The sequence below is a fragment of the Hydractinia symbiolongicarpus genome, chromosome 6 (assembly GCF_029227915.1).
Source record: "Hydractinia symbiolongicarpus strain clone_291-10 chromosome 6, HSymV2.1, whole genome shotgun sequence".
NCBI classification, from domain to species: Eukaryota; Metazoa; Cnidaria; class Hydrozoa; order Anthoathecata; family Hydractiniidae; genus Hydractinia; species Hydractinia symbiolongicarpus.
The window spans coordinates 22,470,136-22,489,249 of NC_079880.1; the positions used below are offsets into that span (position 1 = coordinate 22,470,136).

General features: G+C 35.8%; 1 protein-coding gene across 2 annotated transcripts; it reads left to right on the forward strand.

Moving 5' to 3' along the window:
- The first annotated feature begins 220 nt into the window (after nt 1–220).
- LOC130647620 (RNA polymerase II subunit A C-terminal domain phosphatase SSU72-like) lies at nt 221–11,902 on the forward strand. Of its 2 annotated transcripts, XM_057453551.1 has the most exons (5): nt 221–419; nt 1,659–1,802; nt 10,139–10,281; nt 10,816–10,934; nt 11,333–11,902. In XM_057453551.1, exons 1-5 carry the CDS (start codon nt 319–321, stop codon nt 11,432–11,434), a joined length of 609 nt encoding a protein of 202 aa, XP_057309534.1. In that variant the 5' UTR covers nt 221–318; the 3' UTR covers nt 11,435–11,902. The 2 variants fall into 2 exon arrangements, with proteins under 2 accessions (XP_057309534.1, XP_057309532.1); XM_057453549.1 differs by lacking the exon at nt 221–419 and having other exon boundaries at nt 426–1,802.
- Nucleotides 11,903–19,114: the final 7,212 nt, after the last annotated feature.

A 19,114-nucleotide genomic window follows, 5' to 3' on the forward strand; every position in this document is an offset into this window, starting at 1 on the left:
GGTAGAAACTGCTAGTAAATTAAGAAAAAAACAAAACAAATATTTATAAATTAATGATTTAAAATTAAAAAGGCATTTTCTAAAGTAACAACGTACTGTCTTGGTGAATAAAAAGATTAGTTACAGTATTTTAAGGAATTATAAACGATTTTATTATCCTATTAAAACACCCTGTATCACCCAGAATGCCTTGCGTTAGGCCGTTGAAAAAATTAAAAACAAACCAACTCGCGAAGGAAGGGAAACGAAATTTTTCGTGTACAGTGATATCTTATACTTCTAGAATAATTGTAGGCCAAAGTATTTCGTTACACTATTATGGTTATTGGTAGCAATATGAAAAGATCGAAGGACATGAGAATTGCTGTTGTTTGCAGTAGTAATCAAAACAGAAGCATGGAAGCACATAGTTTTTTGAGGTTAATAAAGTGAATCAGTTTTTTTAAAAAAGATCTCTATTTACCCTTTCCTTTATTGTTATCTGACATTTTTCTATAGAAGGATGGCGCAAATTTTATTTAGTGTTCTACAATACACTTCCTTAAGTGCGCTCTACAAAAAACCTAGGAGAATTTACAATATAAAATATACATTAAGCATGTTAGTTGATACAGTGTAATTGGGCTATAAATATACCAGTATGTTGATTTGTTAATGTTTAAAAAGTTCTGTAGAAATGTGCACATGTATTTGCCTGCACAGGCAAAATAAAAAGGCAAGGCAAGTTGGCTATTTGCTCTAATTTATAAATTTTAAGGAATAAAAATAATTAAAAAGTAGCTAACTGGAATCTTTTTCCATATAAGTTGCATTTTTTAAGTTAATTTCTTTAATTGTAGATCTTGTTTAACTTAATTACAATGCTCTGCCTATACACTGTACGTTGTTCTACAAAATCACTGCTACTTATGTGCACTTCAATTTGAATAAAAATAACAAGTAGCAACTGCACAAGAGAGACATTAATTACTTAAAAAAATACCCAGCTAACCTTGTATCTACTTTCCTAGCACGTTATGACCTTTTATTGATTTTTATAATTATTAAAGTTATCTATAAAATTTGCCACATGCCATATTATTAGACAACACACTTTATATATTTACTCTGAGTTTAGAAAAGAACAGTAAATATAGTCACACATAAATAACACAAAAGGCCTAAATTATAGTTCATGTGGTTAAAAATGTCTTTGATCTTAGATTAGCTAAATAAGCTAGTAAGTACATATACTGTACATACCATCTAATCAAACTGTATCAGCTAACATCAGAGGCTAGTTCTTTGTAATCCTCCAAGTAAAAAATTCAGGTTTCCCTGTTAAAAAAACCTGCCTGAGTTATAAGCCTGTATAAAATTTGATGCTGAACCGCCCCTGTAAAAGTTCAATTTTCTAATGAGTGCTTAGGCCTATTTTGCGAGAGCAACATATTTTTTAGTGTTGCCCAAGTTTCTTGACAATTAGTAATTTCAGTATCCAGACTTTGGGTCCAGAATATTGGAAACAAACTGTTCGTGGTGTTTTTAACACTTTTGAGGAATAAGATGATATATTGTCAATGGAGCATTAAATACTGCAATACTGAGAATTTTTTACGTGTTGAGTTGTCATTTGTCGTTACGCATCACATGTTCAATGTTGATGTTTTTTTTCTCAGCAAAAGGGGATTCAACGTACACTCATACGGAACTGGAAGCCATGTAAAACTGCCTGGATCATCTGCTGATAAACCAAACATATATCCATTTAAAACGCCATATGATCATATGTATCGAGAACTGGCTCGAAAGGACCCTCAACTGTATCCAATTCCTTAAATGATTAATTGATTTTGTTTTAGAAATATCATTTTATAATCACACCAGACAGGTTCAGTTTCTTTGTCTGTAAAGTGGTAATGAAAAAAAATAAATTGTGGTGTTATGCCAGTGTTTTGTTTACCATTTACTTTTAGGTGTAACGAGAAGTTTATATTTTTTATCAAGCATAAATAACTAAATATAAATAGAAGATATATATTGATGAAAAGAAAGAAATTGTATCATAAAATCATTATCTTTTTAATTAACTTATGTTTGTATATATAACAGAAAACAGAAACTTTAATATTGTTAGCTCAAAATTTACTTTTTACGTAAAGGCCAATAATCAATTTCAAGTTTTTTTTGTCATACTGTCAATAATGCACAAGCAACCTTGTGTTTTTTGCGAAAGCATATAGTATAAAGCATTAAGACGCCTGAAGTTACAGATACTTTAGCATAAAATCTAGGGAGGAACAGAGTTTAGTTGGAACTGAAGCAAGACTGAAGTTTGCACAAGGTCAATTTTTGCTTCCAACCTTTTATTCTTTCCAACCTTTTTATTTCCGCTTAATTTTTATGCTTGCGTGTAATTCAAACTTCGCGAAAGGTGGTTACAAGCAGAACATGCAGTTACTGCAAACTACCAGCGTTTTTTAAATCCTCATGAATATGATTACCACCACACGGGAAACGTTAACGTTGCTAATTGATCAATCAAACGGTATAATTTGGCGTTGTCATGTATTTTTTTAACTTAGTGAAAAGCAGCTGCTAATTTTCTAAGGAGAACAGTTGATGCTGAAAACAAGAAGTTAAATTGTAGATTGTAAGTATAAAATAGGTCAATAGTTGGTTTTAGAATTATAATCCTGGTGCAAGTTTGACTGGAAAACAGAAAGCCTTTCCAAAAACTAAGCATTGCTCGGAAGATGACGGTCGAATTTTCAGGAACAATCCAGCTGCATAGAATTATAATCCATAAAGGTAATGTCGTAAATAATCCATAACAATTTTCTAATTTTCTGCTTGATAAAATTGTTTGATTTTTGAAGCGGTCACCACGCTGTATCTAATCAAACATTTTAACCTCCGTGGATGTACGAACAGAGGACTTGAATGTTAAATACAATTTGCACATTTTGGCTACGAACAGCCGAGAATTTATAAACATGTTTTTAAGCATCTGTGACTGAAACATCTTTGTCATTGCTGTTTAGTAATTACTCTCTCGCGTATCTCTCGCACCTTCTTTTCCCCAGAGCTTTTATACGTAAACCTGGGCAATGGAGAAGGGTATATTTCTTCTTCGCGTCTGACCAACATTGGTACGCGCGTCCTTATTCCACGAAGTTTGGGTAAATTTCGCGGATATAAATGGCTTTTCTTGATTTGTTTTCAAAAAAATCTTAATACTATTAATTTTCGCTAGTCACAAAAATATGTGACCAGCGCATCTTTCACGGGTTTGTAAAATGATCGCGTGAAAATGTGAAATGTTTTTCAAAGTCAGATTTCCAATAGGCGAATCAGAGATATTTTTTGAGCATGTGCAATTTGTTGTGGTTTCACTTATAACTTTTTTTTTGTTTCTCGTGGGAATAAAAAATAGATTTTGCAGCTTATTCGTCAGTCACCGATTATTTTTTTACGTCTTTATTTCACTCTAAGGTAAAAATTTATGATCTCCATGATTACAGGTATCCCTGCGTGAAAAATGATAATAAATTTTGTTATATTCGCAATTGAAGGTTTAATTATGCTGAATAAATTATGTCATGTCTAGCCTGTATTTTATAAAATCATGTTTCTTAAAAAAACCATGTAGTACCTTAACAAACTCACCGACAAAGTTTTCCCAAAATTTTGTCGCGGAGCAGCCGCACGGGTGAACAATTGATTTTACGAATCTGCGATGTATTTGGGTGCACGGAAAATCTGTTTAAAAAAGATATCAACTCGCAAAATAAAAGTTCTGTGCATAAAATTCCTCCCTTAAGGTAACACGTCCAAAATTACTGATAGAAATGATCAAAATTTGTTATTCCTTAAATATGACATCATGTATCATAAAGTATCGTGCAGCATAAACTTAAACATTACAAGTAAATATTTTGAAAAACAAAAGCCTTTAATTCTAACTTTGTTAAATAATTCAGCCAAATAGTGGAGACCAAAATGGAGACCTTGATATTTACAGTTATTAAATCTCAATAATTTTAAAACACAACACAAGTTTCTTTTCAGTCAAATATACATCCGAACAATGGTTCATCCTAAAAATAACAAAACAAGTCAATAGGAATAAAAAAAACATGTACCAAATAAAATACATAACTATAATGTTATGAATAGCTGTCAGTAAAATATGGTAGTTATTTTTAAAGAAAATATGGGAATAAAAATTAGAAAATTTCAGCCTGTGTCCAAGCATTTTGCTAAGAAAATTGAGGCTTGTATCAAAAACGATTTTTTTTATGTATAAAAGATTTGAGGGTGTTCAGGATAGTTAGGTAGTATTTTGCAGACCAGAATATATAAACCATTCTGTACTCTCCTACGGAGAGCAAAACTTTAAGTAGTTTTGACAATAAACAGCCTTGTATGTTGTGTCACTAGGACTACAAGAAGATAAATGGAACACTTTTTAAGAGGACAGAACTTGTTTTTTGTTATTTTTTTTCTTTGAGGTAAAAAACGATTTCTTATTTCATTTGCTGAATTTTAGAATTATTGATTAGCCTGCTATAATTTTTGAATTTTTTGAAATTAATGCCATTAAACCAGGACTCTTCCTAAAGTAAAAAAAATAAGCTGAAAATGTACATGCCTCTTAACGTGTTTTTTTTATATATATATATATATATATATATATATATATATATATATATATATATATATATATATATATATATATATATATATATATATATATATATATATATATATATATAAAATAAGAAAACCGTTTTTCACCTGAGGCTCATTTCCTTGTAAAATACCTGAATATAGGCGTAATTTTCTTAATATTTATTCTTCTATTTTCTTTGTTTTGAGAGATCTTTTGTATTCATTGAGAATTTTGTTATTTTTAGTATAAATCTTGTTAGGATTATATTTGACTGTAAAAAGAAGTTGATTGTGTTGTGTTTTAAAATTATGTTGATTTAGTAACTGTGAATGTAAATTGTAAGATCTCCAGAATTTAGATCTTAACATGATGAGGCTGGAGATTCTCTTAAAATTTTTAAGTTTTAAGGCTCATTTTCTTATAAAAAAATTTTGTTATAAAAAAAACGTGTGTATTCTAAATCCCCCTTCAGAAAAGAAAAATTTGGAAAAGGTCTGTTCTTAATTTTAAAATTTCTCCGAGCCAAGATACGAGGGTGTAATCCATGTGGATTGATTTTTAAATTTGGCGTGATTTTTGATTACTTTAAGTGCGGAAAATTCACACTTTCTAACGGCAAGTAAACATTTTACTGTTTTCAAAATTTAAAACAATTTAGCCTCTTTTAAATGCATTAAAACCTTGATCAAATTTAGTTTTTTTTTCTTTAAATTTAATGTTCTAAAACTCAGTAACGAAGCAGTAGCTACTAATTTTTTTTTATTTTTCTTTGGTATGGAGTCAGTAGTTTCACTTTTGTAGGGATAAAGATCTTTTTTGACATGTATTCTGGTCTGCAAATTACCTAAAGGCAACCCTTTAGCCTGAATTGTGTTATATTTATGAATTAACTTTTTCTAGTTAAAGGTGGTGCGAGTATGTATTTGGCTAGTTTAACTAAAGTTTATTGTAATTTTGTGAGGCAAATAAATATTTCTGGTCTGTAAAATACATACGCTACTCTGGGATCAGTAAAATAAGCGAAAAGGGGGGAGACGGAATACGGGTCACAAGGCTTTATTTTTTAAAAAAAATTCATACTGGCAAAACTAGCTCGTGAAATACTATTGTTTGATCGCAAAAATTACTAGTCAGCAATTTCGAATTCGCTTTGCAAAGATGAGGAGAAGAACAATTCAGCGGCTTGCCTTTTCTAAACAGTATGAAACGCAAAATTTTATAACGAACACAATCTTGACGTCACGCAGCAAGCATGGAGAAAAAGATGGAATTTAGGGGCGAATTCGAACCAAGAAGTGTGTAAGTGCAAACATTTTTATCTCAGTTTTTTTTTTAATTCTTTCGGTTAGAAAAAGGATTTTTTAATTGTGCCTCAGAAGCATAGACTTAAAAGCAAATGTGTAAGGCTTGAGCGTCCATCTTTGTATTGTGGGATATAACAGTATTGTTTGACCCTTTACGGACAAGAAAGAGTGTCAAGCCCAATTCCTTTGTGTTCTATGGGTGTTCTCCAAACTTTGAACAAGTATAATATATGGAAGCCAAAATTTTCTTGGTAGCGAGTAGAAATTAGTAGAGAAACATGGTGTACTGTACTTCGTTCGTCATCGTAAATACCATAGAAGCATTTTATTAAAGATACGATGAACACGATTTCAATAAATTGGTGTTTTTGCTTATGATTAATCAGCCCATGCATCACTACGAATAAATGATGCTGTAAACAATCTTGAAGTGGTGTTTGTTATCACACGACAACCGACAGCATTACGTCAGAAGGATGTCTATTTACAGGAGTGTTGAATGGTTCTAGGTGATACTACGTAGAGGTTGTGCAATTTTAGACAATGGGTGAAACTTAGCAGAATGTCATCATGTGTAGAATGACTATCCAGTTGTCTTTATCTGGACAAACCACATCCTGTAGCAATGGGAAGTGAAAAACAGCAACGCAAAAAATCGTTATTACTCGTTCATGGAAGTCCATTTCAATGCTATGTGTAGTTTTAAGCGAGAAATGGAATGTATATTACAGAGAAACTTATTCTGGTAACAACAGAGTAACTTTCGTGAAAGTTTGTCTCGCGGAAGTTTTTAGAATTGCAGTTCGCGGCTTATATGTTTAAATTACCTTTTGAATACGATTGAACGCAATTATCGGCTATGTTATTGCTTGTAAATGTTGTCTCATAATTACTGGTCTCTTTGTTATAGCTATTTTTTTAAGTCAACGAAATTTCACCCTTTCTTGGAGAAAACTACATAATAGAGTTTTGCACTCCTCCGATATAGAGTGAAAAAAGTTATGGTACTGAACAGACGGAATTGCTAAGCCAACTTCGTCCTTGGACCTGCAGTCTTTTGTTATGTGAAGATGAAAATGGCTCTGAAATCAAGATTAAGTTACAGCTTTTACTTGATACAAAATGCGTCTAATAAGTAAGCGGTTTTTTTTGCAGCTTAGCTAGTTTTAATTGCGTGTAAGAAATAATGTAAATTCCGCGAAATAAATACCGCAGTATTTGCCCGGTTCACACTGGCTGTTAATTTGTACTTGGGAAAGCATACACATTTTATTGAAGAGTCGAGTGATTTCTGTCTGAAATCTCAACGAAGGTTTATGCTTCAATGAAGAAGATTGTCACATTTCTGTCAATTCGAGAAAGGTCGTCCTAGTACTAAAACTTAGCAATTTCATAGTTTCGGCTTTTTAGAAATTTTGAAAATAAAACGGATTATAACATGAAGAAAATATAGGCTCGCACGAATTTGGAAATATGAAAGCACAGTTATCTTATACTACTTTTACACTGAGCACGTTTCCGTCCAAGAATTCCGTTTTTGTACAAAAACACTAAAATCAAAGATTATTGAGTCATAGATTTGCCTTTTCGTGTTTTCATGCGTTTACATTATAAACTCTGGTCATGCCTAATACGATTTTCTAAAAATACTGTTTTTATGTGTTTACACGAAGTAAAAATGTTTAAAAAAGGAAAAAACTTTTTCACATTAGATTCCGTTTTCGAGTTTATTCGCCAAAACGAATAAACTTTTGAAAAATGCGTGTAAACGCTATCCCGCAAATTTTTTATTTTAAGTTACATGACTACTAAAAACAAAAGAATTTGCATCAGTGTAAATGGAGCATTAGTTTCACAGTTCATAACATCCAGTATTTGACTCTCTTTACTTTTCTGAACGCTAAGTACTTCCTCCATCCACCTTTCTCATGTAAAGAAAAGTAATCTTGCCGAGAAATGGTATTGTAGTTAGACACGGTGTAACCCAAGCCAAAGATATTAACGCTACTGGTGATACCGAGGGGAACAAGAGCCATATTAAAACTGCTTGCTAATCTTTAGAAACATGTAAGACGGGATAAACGAAGCGTTTACACCCATCTGGAGAATGACACAATTAATATTTGAAGTTTCCGTTATAAATTACATGTTTTTTTACAAGCATGGCATAAGCATCTGTAGGCTTAATTTTTTTTATTTTTTAAGCATATGCTAAGAATTATGTGAAGCCTAGGAAGATGTTGTAAACAGTTTTTTGTTTCGTGAGCAGTCTTTCATTTTTTATGTCTGAATTAACCAGTATGTAGCGTTTACACCCATCCGAAAAGTGGCACAATTGACATGGAGTTTCTATTCCGAATTATTTTTTCGCGGAAACGGACAATAAAATACGTGCAGAACAAGAAATACTGCAATTTGATTGGTCTGTTAAATTATTCTATTGTTTTTTAAATTTTCGTTTAACGTTACTGAAAAGATTAAAGTCGATTTTTTTCCTGTGGATAGGAACAGGATTGTTCATCGTCTAGTTCGGTTGAGAAATTAAATTTCTGTACTGTTTAGTTTTATCTTGTAAACTTCTATCATTAAAAAGATTCGTAATATTTTTACTAATGTGTACAACGCTTTAACGAAATCACCTTCAGCATTCATACATTTAAACCCCTAAAATTCTTTTTAATATGATCCTGTCTGTCAAATAACATTTTCAATTTTGTCAATATTTTTTTCGTTGGTAGCAAAATTTATCTAGAATCTCAGCCTCGAGTTAAGAAACATTGTGTTTCTTTTAAAAAGAGACGAATACGTTATTACTATTTCTGTACGCTTGCTGTATGATTTTTCAAGATGAAAGAATAATACGCCGTGTGTACAGGCCATTGTTGGATGCTTTCCTCCCACAAAAATTAAAATGACGAGTAACACTGTTTTTGTTGTTGTTGTTGTTGTTTGCAGAGGAGGTAAAAATGACTATTAAAAAATACATTTCGCTAAAATTAATTTTGCGAATCAATCATATCAAGATTTTCGCGAACTTGATAACATTTTTTTTAACCAAAGAAATTATCTGATACACGTCTCTCTTTCAAAAACTATCGACTTCTCATTAGCAATTTCTACACATTTGTTTCCCCATCTAAATTTTTTTGTTGTTGGTGGATTTAAAAGCAAACAATTATTGATTTCCGTTAAATAATCGATTATTATTCAATTACTTCTGAAACAATCAACTTATCTTCTACGCAGTGTTAACTACATGTGGGAAACAGGTCGAACTTGTTTACAAAAAAAACGTGGCAAGTATTGGGCCTTTTTTCTTTGGGGCCAGATTTGATAAAACATCTTGGAAATGAGCTTATAAAACAATCCTTTATCCAATGTGTTGATTTACGTTTTTATTTGTAGTCACGGACATAAAAAACATCACAATAAAGAAATGAATAAATAAATACATTTTGAAATTCAACTTCCTGATTACTTCAATGCGGTGAAAATCCAAAACATGTTTCCATTGATTAAAAAAACTTTAAAGTCAATACTAGATTTGTTAACTGATTTTCAAAAAACACATTGATCAAATCTATCGAGATTGTGAGTCACTTGTCCCCAAGGAAATCACATTCGACAATGTGTCGAATCATGCTGTAACAAAACGGTCGTGTTTATACTCCGTCTTCATCGCAGAACAGTAGCTAAAAGGGTTCATCAACTTCAGTACCAGTACTTTTTACTAACGTGACTGGCAATGCATTAATTGGTTCTATGAAATAAAGAAGAGGTTTGAGAAACAGGTATTTTTAAAAAAATGACTTTGCAAATTTTTCTCTGACGTTATTATGGAATCACTGCTGATCTCTTGCAGTGGACTTTTTTTATTATTATTATTATTTATTTATGTTTTTTTTCATTTTCCTCTTCTCACCTCAAGGCTGTACCTTTCAAAACGATTTGATAATGTCATATTACCTCATTTGGTCTTTGCTTTTTAAATTACGCGAAATGTTTAATTCCGGTTTCAACTTTGCTTCAAGCAAGCTGTGTTGCTCATGATTGGACGAATTTTGGGCCGATTGTTTTTGTTTATATATATTAATGAATAACGATCCACTACGCAAGGTCATTGTTTGAGACCACTTTTGCTTGTTATGTGTTGTCTTTTTCCTTAACTAAAACTTGATAGGTACAAACAAAATGGTATTCTACATATGTTGGATCGAAATCGTAGAATAAAAGCTCACCCAGAGCGCTTTCAAGACGAACATGATTTAGAGTTTGATATAATAATCACTGCGGAGGAGCGAGTATACGATCAAGTGTTAGAAGGTAAGAAAATTATAAGTCCTTGTTAAGTATCATCAGAGGCGGATCTAGCTTATATTCTACTGCGTCAGTACGCTCAAAGTTGGACGAACCAGTTGGGGTCTTGACGAGCTCAGTAAGTCCTTCAAGCGGCGTATGAGGCGGAGCTTTCTGCCACTGAAAGGAGACCTGGTACCAAAGTCGTTTTAGGACGTGCCAATATGGGGCTAAGAACATGGGTTTCCATTTTTGTTGTCAAAACGTTTTAGAATTATTATTTTATTTATTTATTTTTTGTTGTTGTTTATTCGGAGTGACCTTCTTACTGGTTCTTGAAATCTTCTAAAATATATCATAAACTAAGGTCGAAATGTCATGACAGGGTATCTTCCCCTCCAAAACTATTTCGTAAAGAATATAAAGAAATAAATATAACGCGAATACCGAACAAAGCACGGCCGATTCAACGCTAAACATTTTGTACATCTTCCAAAAACTACAATTTTTTCTCTTTTATTGTCTTACTAACTAAATTTTGTTTACATCTTTTAACGTCAGAGTTCAGTCGCCGTGATCCAGAATCTCACACTCCTGTCCACGTGATCAACATCGATATACAAGATAACCATGAAGAGGCCACGATAGGAGCGTTTCTTATATGTGATATGTGTGAAAAGGTAGCGTTTCTTTCGTATTTTGTGCCTGTTTTTTATTACTCTTTTTTAACCTTGTTTTTCCTTAACTTATTATTCGTGTGTGACTAACAAGTGAAAAGAAAATCTGAAATCCTTGTAAATGATGATGTCACGTGGGAGGTAACGTCTCTAAAAATTGCAGTTCGCATGGATGCAAGGAAATATGTTCATTTTTCCTATAGTCAAACTTATAGCCGCGAACGTTTACGTTTGGGAAATAAAATCTTTTTAAAACGAGTTGTTATGCAGAAATCCCCGTGATTCAGCCTTATTTCGTCAAAAGAAAATCTATATGCTGTAATAAGTCTGTCTAAGATATCTATTACATGAAGATTCCGCTGTAAATATACATATTTTTAATATTTATTTATTTATTTTAGTTGGAACGATTGGAAGATTTAGACGATGATATAGTCGATGTTTTACAACAGTTTGAAAAGAAAGCAAAACGTCATATCTTACATAATGTCTCTTTTTACTAACCCGATATTTCCGTCATCAAGCCAACAGACGCGTCAATCAACGTTAATGACGCGTCAGGTTTTTTCGACGTGACAAAGTATCAGCTATGATTGACGTAGTGGGATCTTGATTCGACGTTTATTCGTGTTGTCCTTCCGATGGTAACGTGTTGTGTTGAAAAAAATAATAAAATATATATTATTTATTGTCGGTAGGGAAAAGGGATTAAATTGAAGAAAATCTTTCTATGAAAGCTAAAAAAACATTTTCTACATCGAGAATAAAAATGGACTTTATGGATATTGTCAAAAAAGAGTTTTTGAATACTATCTATATTTGTAGTCCCATTCGTCGATTTAATGCAGAATTGATTCAATTCTAGTATTTTTTGTTGTTGATTCCAGTACAGACAATTAGTCCTGGGATCGAAGTTACATTGTAAATAACACACATGTAGATATATTTTGAAAACAGATTGAATTTTGCAACTTTTTGTATTTTTCTTTTAAGTCTTAAACCCCTTATTTTGGAATGTTTAAGAGGGTTTTTTACTCTGTCATAAGTTCTTCTAAATTTATACAAGAAGCCCTGCGGCTTAAAGATTTCCGCTATTAGCAATAATCTGAAAAAAGATATAAAATCGTGACATACATGTCACGATTTTATAGCTATAATACATTATCTTTCACCAAAAATATCCAGCCTCAACAATTCCTCTTTAAAAATTCATTGATAATTAATTAGTTCTGCTGAATATAGCTTTAGTCTACGTGCTTACAAAATTGTAGTACAGAAGAAATTGACGTAATTATATAACATCAAAGATGGCGCATTATAAGACGATCTTCATTATGCTACAATGCACGAGCTTTAACTTTCGATAGCATATAATCTTTAAAATAAAGTAATGTTCATTGGATAATAAAACAATTTGTTGCACTGTTAGGATTCTTATTGGCTTAAAACTCATTTTAGCCTCGTTCTCAGAAAAAAATCTGTCAAAACGAGGATTTAGGCTTTAGCCTGGATAAGTTTTAGGCGCCCAGGCTCTGAGCTGTCTCTATCTCTCTCTCTCTCTATCTTCCCAGGCGATATTAAAGATTCCGCCTTCGCCGGCGGAAATCAAAAATATTTTCAAAAATGTTAGGGAAAAATCATTCAAATAATGGGAAGGATTGAATGTTAGAACTATTATCTATCAATATAATTTTACCTAAAAATATTTCAGGTTACAGAAGTTTCGGTTAAAAATAGCTTAAAAATCAGGGAAATATCAGATGTTTTAGTCAGAAAATGTCAGGATCATCAGGAAAATAACAAGTTATATTGAGTGGTCACACTCTCCCAACACAGGAGATAAAAAAAATTTGCATTATAAGTGGCCTACAATAATTCTTTATAGTGCATTGAATAGATGCTAGTAAAACAAGTTTTACTAAAAGATCCTTATTTACTTCTTTTCTGAATGTTATTTCACAGAAGTGTACGAGGAGAAATTTCTATTTGTCGACGTGGACTCAAAAACATAGCTACCTGTTCTGAGCAGAAAAAGAAAACAACCCCGGGGATGAGGCTGCTAGCAGACCAGACATACACACCGACGAACCATCTTTTTTACTGGATTTTACAACGCTGTCTGCTTGACTTAAAAATGCCCATAGCAGAGCTGTCCTACCACGTAGATGATGTTTGACGCTTTACGATAGCTAGAGTATCCTTCCTGATTCTCACGTAACAGCTTCTTTTAACCCAAAAGTATACAATACCAAAGTTCTCTATTACTAGTGCAGGATTTAAACAATGAAACAAATCCCTTGACAACGAAATGAAAACTCTTTCAACACTTGCCCAATTTAAACGGAAACTATTAACTACTGACTTTTTTAGATCACAAAACAGTTAAATCGCACGACATCCGTATCTTTCTTGCTAACCTTTCATAGAAGGTTCAGGGACTTAGTGATAAGACTACTACAGTCTTCTTCTTGCTCCTGTAATTTTTAACTACTTTAGCTGCACCTAAGATATGCAATCACATATTTCTAGATTCTACAATATAACATCCATAGTTTTGTATATATTTTTACGAAAAAATGTAAATTCTAAATTTCAAGAATTGTCATTTAGCTGTTTTCTCACAGCAAATTCATCTTAGAATACCGTGGCAAGTAGTGATTATGACAAATTTAGGTTTTTATTGCGCATTCTGCCACTTTTTCCAAACAACCGCAAATATAAGTACATACCAACGCCCATAGCAACCGTTTTTGCATTTTTAGACAGCTTTCTTGCCCCTCCGTCGATGTTTAATTCCTTGCAATAGCTAGATGATACTTTAGGGTCTCCTAAGACATACTATGATATCCTCATCAAGTATCTTCAGAAAAGACAATCCTCTGCGATATAGTTTTTTTCTAGGGAAACCGCCTTAACGGCGTAATAACAGCAATAATAATAAAAAAATAGATCTCGGACCTCTCAATTAATAAATGTGGTGTTGCAGTATAAAAGCTTCCTTTGCAGTGTACTCGTCGGAGTTTACGCATTGACACGGCCCGCTGACCTTGCACATAAAACAAACATGTCAGACGGCAGAGTTTATCTTAGTTCGTATCGCATTCAAAAAAGCTTGCTGCATTCTGTTGAAAAAGACATTCTATATATTTATCAGAAGTATTAAAGACACAATTTTGCTCTAACGAAGTGTATATGTTTAACTAACTATATGTTCTCCAGAAGGTTTAATCTAACTAACTGCTACTGTTACTAATGGGCGAGACGAACGCCTCTTACCTTATATACAAGAATACCCGTGGCTGCTGCAGTATGTCCCGGATCATTTAAAGACCCAGGAAATGGTTCTTCAAGAGAATCCCGCGGCACTGCATTGTGTTCCGGATCATTTCAAGACATGAGAAATGTGCGCCACGGCAGTTGAAGAGGATCCCTGGTCACTCGAATTTGTTCCAGCGCATCTTATGACTCGGGAAATGTGTACCAGGGCGTTTCAAAAGGATTCCTTGGCACTCGGGTTTATACCGGATCATTTCAACACCCAGGAAATGTGTGTGATGGTTCATCAAGAGAATCCCGTGGCACTGCATTGTGTTCCGGATCATTTCAAGACATGGGAAATGTGCACCACGGCAGTTGAAGAGGACCCCTGGTCACTCGAGTTTGTACCAGAGCATCTCATGACTCGGGAAATGTATACCAGGGCCTTTCAAAAGGATCCCTTGGCACTCAGGTTTGTACTGGATCATTTCAAGAACTAGGTAATGTGGACTATTGCAGTTGAAGAGGATCCCAGGGTATTCGAGGATGTTTGGGACTGGTTTGTTACCCGGGAAATGTGTACCAGGGTGGTTCAATATGATCCGTGGCTGTTCGAGTCATATCGTCGGCGGAAAGCAGTGAGGTACAGGAGTAACAAGGAGTTGCTACCGGTGGCCTGTCATCTCAACAGAGTTATAGACGGGTGTTTTTCAGAGGATGAAAAGACAGACCTCGAGCTTTTGTGGACTAAATAAAACGATGAAGAAACAATGCGATGAGTGTGAACGAGTACTTGACACCTACGACAGATGCTCCTGTGGACGGAGGTTCTTCATAAAAGCTAAGCTGCTCTGCTGGTACTGCCGGCAGGAGTACATCACGTATAATGGTGGTAGCTGTCCGTGTGATGCTAGTTGAGGTTTTATCTTTCACAAATAAAAAGATGTTGAAATTCGGAGATAAAACTGTGAAATCTGAAGACTTTTACACCAATTCAAAACCACTAAAAATCGAAGAAGTAAACATTGAAAACCTCGTACTGAGCGATTCTATCCCAGCAAACAAGGGTAAGGATGAACGCTTCGTGATTGGGTATCACAACCAAGACGGCAACCTAGAACCGTTATTGATACTGACCCCTGAAAAGATCCGCTCCAAGGGTGTCTATTAACACAACGAAGGCTCCGCGTTTACTATGTCGTTTGCTCTGGCCAGCAATCCCGAATGGTTGGAGAAATACAAAGAGATCTTGGATAAGGTGGAATCCCTGGAGGGGATTTCCTTCACCAATGCCAGCGTGAAGAAAGAGCGATATCTCAACACTAAGCTCAAGATGTGGGATGGTAAAGTCAGAACAAAATTCCATAAAAAGATACCACAAATAAAAGTTGCGAGTGTAAGGCCATCATCAAGCTGGCAAGTATCTACAGGCAAGGGCGCAACTACTACGCACAGACCACTCTGGAAGAGTGCAAATATAAAGAGGTTGAAGGATACGGCACTTTTTACTTCAGTAACTCCGATGATGATGATGAGAGCTTCGTCGTACTAGATTAGATGTGAGAGGCTTTGGTGTGTTGATCTAACACATCAAAACAAACATGAACGACGTTAAAGCACTGAAAAAGGAAGCGAAAGCACTAAAGATCCGTAACTATTCCACTATGAATAGGGCCGACCTACTACAAAGACACTTTACACTACACTCTACACTACAAAGCCATCCGAAAGGCCAAGTACAAGGACGCTTCGACACAGACAGATGGTCCCTATTGCGATCCTTGCGTCACTCTCGCTTGGCAGAAAAATCTTGAGCAATACTCGAGACAGCTCTCCGAAAAGCAGCGACGTGTTGCATATGATGCTGAGCTGATGATAGATCGAGACACCGAAGAAGTACTCGAAATTGTCTATTATTTAATCAACACACTAGACCCTATGAATAAGCTGGTGGTTCCTCTAAGTACCGCTGACATACTGTGCAGATTGAAGTTTTTTCAGAAGCTCGTCCTTAGCCTCCTCTCGACCTTGCGCGACAAGCTGCTGTCGCTCCCGTTCATTGATCAAGTCAATGATTTTGCGTGTTCGTTGTCGTGCTTGCTTCTTCAGCACCATATACTTTTGCTTCTCTTGCATGATTAGGCTGAACTCGTTGTCACTAATCACACCATTCTCCACAGCTCTCGAGATCAAATCAACGATAGAGTTGAGCTTGGTCTCCGCCAATAGTCGGATACTTTCATGCTTCTTACTCTTGACATCTAGCCTCTTCCCAGTGTTCCGCAGAACAGCTTTTCCCAGCCCTACGGCTATCGTAATTCCACCCATAGCCACAGCCAATGGTACACCGATCCCAGATAGCATGCTACCAATACCAACACAGGAAGTTATAACACTTACAGCTAGTAACCCGTGATCCGTGTATCTAACCCACGTACCATGCATCTTGAACTTTTTGGCGAGCTTGTCACGCTCTTTAATCTCGGCTCGCAATTATTGTTCCACTTCTTCGATTTTCTTGAGTCATTTCGAAACATTCTTATCGTGGTGTGGACTCGAGACGATCGGTGGAGCCTTTCAAGGGAAGGTATACAGGAGTGTCAAAACTCCACGTAAGCATGTCTCCCCATGCGTTTAGCTCTTTGGTGGGAAGCATGGCAAGAATCTTGGATTTTTTACCATCCAGCAGGCAATCATCTTCATCTAACTGTGGGCAAACAAGTCTCAGCCGCTGGTATACGTCAGTCTTGTAGAATGAATCGTAGTCACTCTTCATATAGTATTTTTCCTTTGGATCGTAGGGTAGACCCAAGAGCTCTTGCAGTTGTCGATGAATCACCACCGTGTACCCTTCATTGACACGGAGTCTGCAGAGTCCGTTATTCAACACGAACAGCTGAATCTTGTCCTCTGCCCAGTCGTTGACAATGGCTGCCCAATCCTCGATCTTGTACAACCCATTCATTATTTCAATTCGAGTAACTCTTTGATCGGGTCCTACCTTACGGATGGTAAAATCGCAGTCTTGGTATGACTCAACCAGACGGGTCGAATGCTGATAGACTTCAGATCTATCCTCGTGTCCTGGCCTAGGTAGTCCTCAAATATCGTAGGGTTCTCTATATCGGTGACATAGAGTTGTATAGCTATAACCCGAGAGCAAAATACTTACCCAACCACGTGTTCTATTTCGAGAGACTCAAGGGCGAAGATCTCTCAATGCAAGACATCGTGATTGACGCGAAGGGGTCCTCATTCAAGGTGAAATTCCCCGAGAATACGAGTTCCACTCTGGGGCAGTGTTGAATACCTGGCAAAGCCACCCTTTCAGCCTCTGGTCTACTCATCTCAATTTTGCTACCTACTGCACAACTTCAGCTTGTGGTATTTCTATGCAGCATCTGACCACATCCCTACCTCTTGTTCGCTCCGTTTACCGTTTCCACGTGTACTTTCAGATTCGTACAATCCTTCAAGATCTCGACATTTCTCTACCGGGTTCTGATAGATTCCGTTGTCTCAACAACCCTTTCAACAAGCAAAAGTTCCAGTAATTAGCACGTGAATTTAGGGTAAGCGACAGCGAGAGCAATTGAAGGAACGAGACACTCTTCAGAAGCTGGCAAGCTATTCGTAAAGACTATCCTGGCTCGGGTGCGAGCTATTTCGATGAAGATTCATGGAGTCGATGGATCCTCGAAACCTCTCAAGGTCTCACTCGTATAGGTATAGAGAAGCTTTCCCAAAGCGTAAGATTTTACGCTTACCTCATACTTCCCAGCCAAGCTAACGCGAGGTCCATCATCATCGGCAATCAAGGTAGTTCGATCGATGCGCAGCGCCTTTACTTGACGATCTTTGAAGAGCTGATCCTCCGGCCTAGTGACACAGGTGAGGAAATAAGGCGATTTCAAAATGTGCTCAAGTATGCACGTAGCAAGGTCGATTTCAGCGTTGCTTATGGAGTATACATCTTTCCTAGCAACATGAGCCTTCATATAGGGGATGTCGTGAATTTCACGAACAAGATACTCATCAGCAAGGAGTACTTCTCGATCGGTGTTAACCTGCAGATTAACGCTGGCAAACTATATCACCCTACAGTTCCGCAGAGTTCCAAACATCAAGCACCAAGGGAAGAAATTGTAGACGATGCAACTCAGCATGAGAATACCAAGGCTACAGTTATCACATTGGGAGTAGGGCTAATCCTCGCTTTCATCTGGATGAAAAAATAGGTCTAATGTGTTTATCAACAAACTAGACTCTCATCGATTCTTACCACTTCTCTTGCTCCTGTTACCCACATACGCAAGAACAATACCCACAGCAGCAGCCATGGTCATGTATAAATTCTTTGCCGCGAACTCGACAATTTTGGCAGCTACTCTGAAAAAGAACGACACCATGCTGCCATTGATTCCAGGTAACGTTGCACCTGCTTTGCCTGCTAGGTATTTGAGGAATCGTCCGAGTCTTTCAAGCTGTTTCCGCACAAAACCCTTACCACCTCCAGCACTGCCTCCAGTTGCAGCACCCGCTCCTGCACTTCCTCCCGTAAGCGCGAGCACCAATGTAGAGATCAGCAAGCCCACAGCTAAGACAATACTAGCTATGGTCAAGCCTTGCTCTATGAACAAGAGCCTGAGCTTTTCCAGCTTGGCCTCTTTCGTATTTATCTTGCTATCATATTGTATAAGTTTATCCTTCACCTTCTTAACAGTCTTCTGCAGGTTTTCAATTTCGAGCTTTAAATTTCTCATATCAGGGACCTCGATCTCATCGTCCCGCGAACGAATTATCTACATAATCCTCTACGCCACGAGCAAAATTTTGAATGCTATCAATTGTTTGCATTTCAATCGTCTCACCCTCCTCTTTACCCGAAGCCTCCTCCTCACCCCTATTCAATACAATAACATCAA